At 38.8% G+C, this 11,796-nt stretch overlaps 1 protein-coding gene across 1 annotated transcript; it reads right to left on the bottom strand.

The window, feature by feature from the left end:
- Nucleotides 1-252: 252 nt before the first annotated feature.
- On the bottom strand, nucleotides 253-6,375 carry LOC124022863 (agouti-related protein-like). Its single transcript, XM_046337548.1, has 4 exons — nucleotides 6,258-6,375; nucleotides 4,431-4,829; nucleotides 3,876-3,979; nucleotides 253-960 (listed from the first exon to the last, which is right to left on the bottom strand). Exons 2-4 carry the CDS (start codon nucleotides 4,567-4,569, stop codon nucleotides 769-771), a joined length of 435 nt encoding a protein of 144 aa, XP_046193504.1. The 5' UTR covers nucleotides 4,570-4,829; nucleotides 6,258-6,375; the 3' UTR covers nucleotides 253-768.
- Nucleotides 6,376-11,796: the final 5,421 nt, after the last annotated feature.

Raw genomic sequence — 11,796 nt, 5'->3', positions numbered from 1 at the left:
TAAATTACTATTTGCACTGATTTCTTTAACTTACCCAGAGAGTGTTGGACTTTCAAAATAATGGCTGCCAATTTAATAAAAAGCTGTTTCCCTATTATGGAATATATATTGTCAACTACAGATATTTAAATATATATATATATATATATATATATATATAATTCATTATGCAAGTTTCACATACTGGAGTCTTAAACCATGTAGCAGAAACTGTTCTGCCTCACAATTTAACTACTGTTAAGATTCTGGGCACATGATGAACATACGGAACCTGATTCACTATTTAAAATCATTAAACAAAATTTTAAATGTCAACTTTTGATTTGAGTAATGTAAGTATTTTACATTCTGGCCTCTTTAAGAAATAAATATGTTCTCAGTTGTTTTTAAGATTAAAAATAATTAACAAAAAAAAAAAAATCTCAGCCAATATTTTTTTAAGACAATTATATTACCTTTTTAGAGATTGATTTTGTCTTTCGACTTTCATTGAACGATAAATGTACACCCAACGTAACATCCATCTAACCTATCGGGAAAAAAATCAAATAAAAAATAAAACACAACCAGAGTTAACATCAAGAAGAAAAAACAACGTAACGAGAGTGTCCTATTGGCCGGTCTCACTGATGCATCCTGGGATGTATAGTCTGTGTTTGCGTGCTCATAAAATCAAGCCTTGCGGATATGGATTAGATACTGACTGTAGACTGGCAGAGAAAGGGGCCCCACCGTGAGAGGGGGCGTAGAGGGTTTTCTAGGAGTGTTTTAGGGACGCCGGTGAGCGCCGGCGCAGGCCGTCCTACGGCAGTAGCAGATGGAGCCGAACATTCGGGGATAGCGGGTATCGCAGGGGTCGCAGCAGGGCAGCGTGTTACCCAGACAGGACTGCTGGTGGGGGATACAGCGACGGGGAGAACGCATGGCCCTGCTCTGCAGCTGCATCGCCTCAGCAACATCCTGGTGGATGGACAGACGAGACAGAACACAGACAGGGCCAATGTTAGACAGTGGAGGGAGGGAGGGGACCCAGAACACAGACAGGACCAATGTTAGACAGTGGAGGGAGGTTTCTAGGGAGGGAGGGAGGGAAGGGAGGGAGGGAGGGAGGGAGGGAGGGAGGGACAGGGAGGGAGGGAGGGAGAGGGAGGGAGGGAGGGAGGGAGGGAGGGAGGGAGGGGACCCATTACAGCAGGGCAGCGTGTTGAAGAAGAGGTACTAGCAGGTTTCTACAGCAGGGCAGGGTGTTGAAGAAGAGGTACTAGCAGGTTTCTACAGCAGGGCAGCGTGTTGAAGAAGAGGTACTAGCAGGTTTCTACAGCAGGGCAGCGTGTTGCCCAGACAGGACTGCTGGTGAGGGGATACAGTGACAGGGAGAACTCATGGCTCTGCTCCCACAGCTGCACAGCCTCAGCCTGGTGGAATGCATGACCCAACCAGTTAGCCTGGTCCGACCCAGAAGGAGCCAGAGGGCAGGAGCCTCTGTTTCTATAGCGTGAGGCAGCTTGATGTTGCTTTGATGTACAAGTACAGCCTCTGGACAGAATGTTAGACAGTAGACACCACACATACAGACAGACAGTAGACACCACAGATACAGACAGACAGATGGACACACACACATACAGACAGACAGTAGACACCACACATACAGACAGACAGATGGACACACACACATACAGACAGACAGATGGACACACACATACAGACAGACAGTAGACACCACACATACAGACAGACAGATGGACACACACACATACAGACAGACAGTAGACACCACACATACAGACAGACAGATGGACACACACACATACAGACAGACAGTAGACACCACACATACAGACAGACAGTAGACACCACACATACAGACAGACAGATGGACACACACACATACAGACAGACAGTAGACACCACACATACAGACAGACAGATGGACACACACACATACAGACAGACAGTAGACACCACACATACAGACAGACAGATGGACACACACACATACAGACAGACAGTAGACACCACACATACAGACAGACAGATGGACACACACACATACAGACAGACAGTAGACACCACACATACAGACAGACAGATGGACACACACAAATACAGACAGACAGTAGACACCACACATACAGACAGACAGATGGACACACACATACAGACAGACAGTAGACACCACACATACAGACAGACAGTAGACACCACACATACAGACAGACAGATGGACACACACACATACAGACAGACAGTAGACACCACACATACAGACAGACAGATGGACACACACACACATACAGACAGACAGTAGACACCACACATACAGACAGACAGTAGACACCACACATACAGACAGACAGATGGACACACACACATACAGACAGACAGTAGACACCACACATACAGACAGACAGTAGACACCACACATACAGACAGACAGATGGACACACACACATACAGACAGACAGTAGACACCACACATACAGACAGACAGTAGACACCACACATACAGACAGACAGATGGACACAGTAGATACCACACATACAGACAGACAGTAGATTCAAAATCCACACAAACACATACAGACATACAGACAGACAGTAGACACACACATACAGACAGACAGTAGACACCACACATACAGACAGACAGATGGACACACACACATACAGACAGACAGTAACTGACACTCACAAAATCATACAGACAGACAGTAACACCTAACTCCTAACATAAACAGACAACAATAGCTCCTAACAAACAACAACCCTACAGACAGACCCTAACTCCTAACCTAACCCTAACTCCTAACAAACCTAACAACCTAACCTAACTCCTAACCCTAACTCTAAACCTAACCCTAACTCCTAACCAACCCTAACTCTAAACCTAACCCTAACTCCTAACCCTAGACAAACCTAACCCTAACACCACACATACAACAGACAGTAACAATGTCCCTTCACATATCCTTGGTAGACAGACAGATGGACACCTAACCTGAACCCTAAACACACTAACTAAACAGACAGATGGACACAACACAAACACCCTAATGTTTGTTTTACTATCATTGTGGGGACCAAACAACTGATTCTCATTCAAAAGTGGCATTTTCCCAAACTTTAACACCTAACCCCTAACTCCTAACCCTAAACCTTAACACTGATGTCCTAACCCTAAACATTAAACTTAACCCTAGCTCCTAACTCCTAACCCTTAACCTAAACCTAACCCTTTAACCCTAACCCCTAACCCCTACCTCCTTACCTTAACTCCTAACCCTAACCCTAACCTCTAACCCCTCAACTCCTAACCTTAAACCCTTAACTCTAACTCTAAGCTCCTAACTCCTAACCCTAACCAATCAATTAATCAATCCTAACCAGAACTCCTATCCCTAACTCCTACCCTAACTTCTTAAACCTAACCCTAACTCCTAACCAACTCCTAAAATCCTAAACCTAACCCTTAACCTAACCACCTAAGCCTTAAATAGCACACTGGCGAAGTGTCTGAATGTCCCTTCTTTTACTATCCTTGGTAGAACGTCTGGTCTCCATAAGTACACAGTAGTGAACCCTAAACACACTGGTGTTCTAACCGAGTGGACAAAACATTAAGGACACCACCTTAATGTTGAGTTGTACCCCACCCAGCTTGTCTCCTCCACTTCATCTACACTGGCTGAAGTGGCATCGATAAGGGATCCAGGTTTCACCTGGATTCACCTGGTCAGTCGTGTAACTGTTTGAAACTCAGTGTACACCAAACAATGTTCCACTGCCTGACTGAAAGCATGTTAAAATCCATGTTAACACGATCCACGCTGTCATAACAATCCAGTAATGATTTAAATAGTATATTGATCCACCTCATCGTAGGTTTCCATGTCCATCAGCAGCTCCTCCTCCTTCTCCTCTTCCTCCTCAGACACTCTGAAACCAATCCCCTCTAACTGACTGATCCAGCCTTTACCTGAGGGGAGAAACAATCAATCAATCAATTAATCAATCAATCAGAATGGGATCCAGTCTCCAGAGACAATGACTTCAATCCACTGCTAACTGACTGATCCAGCTTTCTGGAACAATCCACTGCTAACTGACTGATCCAGCTTTCCAGAACAATCCACTGCTAACTGACTGATCCAGCTTTCTGGAACAATCCACTGCTAACTGACTGATCCAGCTTTCTGGAACAATCCACTGTTAACTGACTGATCCAGCTTTCTGGAACAATCCACTGCTAACTGACTGATCCAGCTTTCTGGAACAATCCACTGTTAACTGACTGATCCAGCTTTCTGGAACAATCCACTGTTAACTGACTGATCCAGCTTTCTGGAACAATCCACTGTTCTTTCTCACCTGGACAGTAATCACCGTCTACCTAATTACAGAAAATGCAACAACAACAAAAAACTAACCTATATCGGAGAGGAAGGAGTCGTCGGTGCGTCTGAGGCCGGGATGGGAGTCGTCTAGACGAACGTTTCCATGAACCAGTCCTGTAGCCAGCTGGATCAGGCACAGGGTCCAGCAGTATGGGAATACTGAGTTGACCATGCTGATACACTACAACGCTTCACTGAGTGCTGCTTCACTAACGGCTGCTTCACTGAGTGTTGCTTCACTGAGTGCTGCTTCACTGAGTGCTGCTTCACTGATGGCTGCTTCACTGAGTGCTGCTTCACTGAGTGCTGCTTCACTGAGTGCTGCTTCACTGATGGCTGCTTCACTGAGTGCTGCTTCACTGAGTGCTGCTTCACTGAGTGCTGCTTCACTGAGTGCTGCTTCACCGACGGCTGCTTCACTGAGGAAGAGAGCTGAGGAAGAGCCATGCATAGATGGGGGTTATGTCATTACAGTTAAATAACTTTGTTGTTTTGCCTAAAATCATTGACAAAGGACATTCATTCTAAATGTTTGAGGTATTCTACACAGTCTCTTTTTAAAAACTTAAATATCGAATAATTCTGTTTGAGCTATTTTAACCGTAATACACTGCAAAACAGCCTATTTGATTGTGATCTACAAGTGATGTGTAGAGATCTGAGAGAGTTGCAGATATTGTCATAATTTCTCCTCAAGCATTGTAACCGTTGGAACATCAGAGAACTCGCACACACACACACACACACACACACACACACACACACACACACACACACACACACACACACACACACACACACACACACACACACACACACACACACACACACACACACACACACACACACACACAGACACAGACACACACAGACACACACACAGACACAGACACACACACACACACACACACACACACACACACACACACAGACACAGACACAGACACAGACACACACAGACACAGACACACACACACACACACACACACACACACACACACACACACACACACACACACACACACACACACACACACACACAGACACACACACAGACACAGACACAGACACACACACACACACACACACACACACACACACACACCACAACAGCAGTTACATTAGACAAAGTGTCCAGTTGTTTGCGCTTGGCTGAACCTCAGAGGAACATACAGTATTAGATATTAGACAAGTCACATTTGTTTTGTGTGTGTGTGTGTGTGTGTGTGTGTGTGTGTGTGTGTGTGTGTGTGTGTGTGTGTGTGTGTGTGTGTGTGTGTGTGTGTGTGTGTGTGTGTGTGTGTGTGTGTGTGTGTGTGTGTGTGTGTGTGTGTGTGTGTGTGTGTGTGTGAGAGAAAAGAGCGAATAAGAGAGAGTTAGAGTGGCAGAGAGCGACAGAAAGACAGGGAGACAGAGAGAGAGATACAGAGAAAGAGAGAGAGATAGATAGAGAGAGAGAGACAGAGAGAGATAGAGAGAGACCTGAGAGAGATAGAGAGAGACCTGAGAGAGATAGAGACAGAGTTAGAGGCAGAGAGAGATAGAGATGGAGAGAGAAAGCAACAAAGAGGAAGACCGAGAGAGACACAGAGAGAGATACAAGGAAAGAGAGACACAGAGAGAGATACAAGGAAAGAGAGACACAGAGAGAGATACAAGGAAAGAGAGACAGAGAGAGAGAGACAGAGAGAGATAGAGATAGAGAAAGAGACGGAGAGAGAGACAGAGAGAGATAGAGAAAGAGACAGAGAGAGAGAGAGAGCCTGAGGGAGACAGCGAGAGACACAGAGAGATACAGAGAAAGAGGGAGACAGAGAGAGAGAGAAACACACAGAGCAGCTACTGGGTTGTTCAGCTCACCTGTGGCTCCGTGGACTCCTGTGTCTGCGAGTGATCCTCCCATGGTGAGACCAAGAGTCTCTTTATAAAGATGCCCTGAGGAGGGAAGGAGGGAGGAGGTAAGGAGGGATGAGGGAGGCCAGCCCACAGCAGCAGCTACATGGGGGGGGGGGGTGAAGAGGAGGAGGAGGAGGAAGAGGAGGAGTGCTCACAGTCATGGGCCTTTTCTCAATTGCAAAAACCCTGCGTCCTCTCTTCTCTCTAGTCGTCTCCTTATCAAAACCCATTAGTGGAGAAGGTGAGAGGGGTGGGAGTATGCAATTGATAAACGCATAGCGTTGCCTAGCTCTCTTCAGCCCAGGGTCGTAGTCATAAGCGTCCACAGTAGCAAAACGCTTTGCAATCTATAATGAAAATGAGTGTTTCTTATTGGACACGTTTAGGTCGTCCCTCCCTGTTTCAGACCGTTTTCTTCTTGCTTGGTTCCTAGTGAATAGGAGAGTAGTGGGCAGAAGGAGTGGTCATAGAGATAGTCAGTGTGGTCTCGGTCTGCCAAACCCTCTCCTAACTCGGACGAAGCTGGGCCAAATGTGCGCCGTCTCATAGGTCTCCCAGTCATGGCCAGCTGTGACACAGGCTGGGGATTGAACCCGGGTCTTTAGTAACGCCTCAAGCACTGCGATGCCTTAGACCGCTGCGCCACTCGGGAAGCTGCCGCAGATCGATTTTAACAAACAATTGCCCCCCCCCAAAATATGAGGCCCTCCGTTGAATTTAAAAATCCCGAAGTGGCCCTCGAGCCAAAAAGTTTGCCCAATCCTGCTCTAGTCTATCCTAGTGTTGATGTCAGGAGAGGTTCAAAGCCTGTTGGTAAAACATGCTCTAGTCTATCTTAGGGCAATCAGGTAGCCACAGTCATAATAACTGTTGTCATTATAATGAGCTGGTCTCTCTACATTTGGACATATTTTGATAGTTTTAACATTTAATAAATCATTATGGACAGGTTAGTGTCTATAGTCTCTACATCATTATGGACAGGTTAGTGTCTATAGTTTCTACATCATTATGGACAGGTTAGTGTCTATAGTCTCTACATCATTATGGACAGGTTAGTGTCTATAGTTTCTACATCATTATGGACAGGTTAGTGTCTATAGTCTCTACATCATTATGGACAGGTTAGTGTCTATAGTCTCTACATCATTATGGACAGGTTAGTGTCTATAGTCTCTACATCATTATGGACAGGTTAGTGTCTATAGTCTCTACATCATTATGGACAGGTTAGTGTCTATAGTTTCTCCATCATTATGGACAGGTTAGTGTCTATAGTCTCTACATCATTATGGACAGGTTAGTGTCTATAGTTTCTATATCATTATGGACATTTTCTAGTTTCTACAATTATGGACAGCCTTGCATTGTTTCTACATCAGTATGGACAGGTTAGTGTCTATAGTCTCTACATCATTATGGACAGGTTAGTGTCTATAGTCTCTACATCATTATGGACAGGTTAGTGTCTATAGTCTCTACATCATTATGGACAGGTTAGTGTCTATAGTCTCTACATCATTATGGACAGGTTAGTGTCTATAGTCTCTACATCATTATGGACAGGTTAGTGTCTATAATCATTATGGACAGGTTAGTGTCTATAGTCTCTACATCATTATGGACAGGTTAGTGTCTATAGTCTCTAATCATTATGGACAGGTTAGTGTCTATAGTATATAGGATTAGTGTCTATAGTCTAACATCATTATGGACAGATTAGTGTCTATGCCTAATCATTATGGACAGGTTAGTGTACTATAATAATGACAGGTGTGTACTATAGTCTCTAATATATAGGTGTGTACTATAATATATAGATGTGTACTATAATATATAGATGTGTACTATAATATATAGATGTGTACTATGTCATAATATTTAGGTGTGTACTATAATATATAGATTAGTGTCTATGACTATAATATATAGATGTGTACTTAATATATAGATGTTAACATAATATATAGATGTGTACTATAATATATAGATGTGTACTATGCATAATATATAGATGTGTACTATAATATATAGATGTGTACTATAATATATAGATGTGTACTATAATATATAGATGTGTACTATAATATATAGATGTGTACTATAATATATAGATGTGTACTATGCATAATATATAGATGTGTACTATAATATATAGATGTGTACTATGTATAATATATAGATGTGTACTATATATATATAGATGTGTACTATAATATATAGATGTGTACTATAATATATAGATGTGTACTATAATATATAGATGTGTACTATGTATAATATATAGGTGTGTACTATGTATAATATATAGATGTGTACTATAATATATAGATGTGTACTATAATATATAGATGTGTACTATAATATATAGATGTGTACTATAATATATAGATGTGTACTATGCATAATATATAGGTGTGTACTATGTATAATATATAGATGTGTACTATAATATATAGATGTGTACTATAATATATAGATGTGTACTATGCATAATATATAGGTGTGTACTATGTATAATATATAGATGTGTACTATAATATATAGATGTGTACTATAATATATAGATGTGTACTATGCATAATATATAGGTGTGTACAATGTATAATATATAGATGTGTACTATAATATATAGGTGTGTACTATGCATAATATATAGGTGTGTACTATGTATAATATATAGATGTGTACTATAATATATAGATGTGTACTATAATATATAGATGTGTACTATGCATAATATATAGGTGTGTACTATATAATATATAGATGTGTACTATAATATATAGATGTGTACTATAATATATAGATGTGTACTATGCATAATATATAGATGTGTACTATAATATATAGATGTGTATATAATATATAGATGTGTACTATAATATATAGATGTGTACTATAATATATAGATGTGTACTATAATATATAGATGTGTACTATATAATATATAGATGTGTACTATGTATAATATATAGATGTGTACTATAATATATAGGTGTGTACTATGTATAATATATAGATGTGTACTATAATATATAGATGTGTACTATAATATATAGATGTGTACTATAATATATAGATGTGTACTATAATATATAGATGTGTACTATAATATATAGATGTGTACTATGCATAATATATAGATGTGTACTATAATATATAGATGTGTACTATAATATATAGATGTGTACTATGCATAATATATAGGTGTGTACTATGTATAATATATAGATGTGTACTATAATATATAGATGTGTACTATAATATATAGATGTGTACTATGCATAATATATAGGTGTGTACTATAATATATAGATGTGTACTATAATATATAGATGTGTACTATGCATAATATATAGATGTGTACTATAATATATAGATGTGTACTATAATATATAGATGTGTACTATAATATATAGATGTGTACTATAATATATAGATGTGTACTATAATATATAGATGTGTACTATAATATATAGATGTGTACTATAATATATAGATGTGTACTATAATATATAGATGTGTACTATATAATATATAGGTGTGTACTATAATATATAGATGTGTACTATAATATATAGATGTGTACTATAATATATAGATGTATACTATAATATATAGATGTGTACTATAATATATAGATGTGTACTATAATATATAGATGTGTACTATAATATATAGATGTGTACTATAATATATAGATGTGTACTATGCATAATATATAGATGTGTACTATAATATATAGATGTGTACTATAATATATAGATGTGTACTATAATATATAGATGTGTACTATAATATATAGATGTATACTATAATATATAGATGTGTACTATAATATATAGATGTGTACTATAATATATAGGTGTGTACTATAATATATAGATGTGTACTATAATATATAGGTGTGTACTATAATATATAGATGTGTACTATAATATATAGATGTGTACTATAATATATAGGTGTGTACTATAATATATAGATGTGTACTATGCATAATATATAGATGTGTACTATGTATAATATATAGATGTGTACTATAATATATAGATGTGTACTATAATATATAGATGTGTACTATAATATATAGGTGTGTACTATAATATATAGATGTGTACTATAATATATAGATGTGTACTATGTATAATATATAGATGTGTACTATAATATATAGATGTGTACTATAATATATAGATGTGTACTATAATATATAGATGTGTACTATAATATATAGGTGTGTACTATAATATATAGATGTGTACTATAATATATAGATGTGTACTATAATATATAGATGTGTACTATAATATATAGATGTGTACTATAATATATAGATGTGTACTATAATATATAGATGTGTACTATAATATATAGATGTGTACTATAATATATAGATGTGTACTATAATATATAGATGTGTACTATAATATATAGATGTGTACTATAATATATAGATGTGTACTATAATATATAGGTGTGTACTATAATATATAGGTGTGTACTATAATATATAGGTGTGTACTATAATATATAGATGTATACTATAATATATAGATGTGTACTATAATATATAGATGTGTACTATAATATATAGATGTGTACTATAATATATAGATGTGTACTATAATATATAGATGTATACTATGTATAATATATAGCCTAATAAATGGGAAATACAAGAATCCTCTCATCCAAATGATGTTGTATTAAATCCGTTGCTTCAACATCAATGAAACTCCTAATAGCCCCTTCCAGGTAACGAACAGGAAGTACACCCTTAACAATGTTCAGAATAATGACAAATAGATTGACCTTTTACCTGCTTCTGATTGGTGAACGTAACAAATGTACTGTTCCCAGAAGTGTTCTTCATTGACGTGGTTATTCACGAGGCTTCAATCAAGTCCTCAGTCAAAAAAACAAGGGAGCTGCAGCACAAACGGAAACCCCTATTTCATACTAAGTGCATATGAAGTGTAGGCACTACCTATGACCAGTCAAATGTAGTGCACTACCTATGACCAGTCAAATGTAGTGCACTACCTATGACCAGTCAAATGTCAAATGTAGTGCACTACCTATGACCAAATGTAGTGCACTCTTGAATGTAGTGCACTACCTATGACCAGTCAAATGTAGTGCACTACCTATGACCAGTCAAATGTAGTGCACTACCTATGACCGGTCAAATGTAGTGCACTACCTATGACCGGTCAAATGTAGTGCACTACCTATGACCAGTCAAATGTAGTGCACTACCTATGACCGGTCAAATGTAGTGCACTACCTATGACCGGTCAAATGTAGTGCACTACCTATGACCAGTCTTAATGTAGTGCACTACCTATGACCGGTCAAATGTAGTGCACTACCTATGACCAGTCAAATGTAGTGCACTACCTATGACCAGTGACCCTATGACCAGTCAAATGTAGTGCACTACCTATGACCAGTCTTAATGTAGTGCACTACCTATGACCAGTCAAATGTAGTGCAC

This window comes from Oncorhynchus gorbuscha, unplaced genomic scaffold (assembly GCF_021184085.1).
Source record: "Oncorhynchus gorbuscha isolate QuinsamMale2020 ecotype Even-year unplaced genomic scaffold, OgorEven_v1.0 Un_scaffold_1459, whole genome shotgun sequence".
NCBI classification, from domain to species: Eukaryota; Metazoa; Chordata; class Actinopteri; order Salmoniformes; family Salmonidae; genus Oncorhynchus; species Oncorhynchus gorbuscha.
The sequence above is the reverse complement of the archived record's forward strand: the minus strand, read 5'-3'. Positions and strand labels throughout refer to the sequence as shown.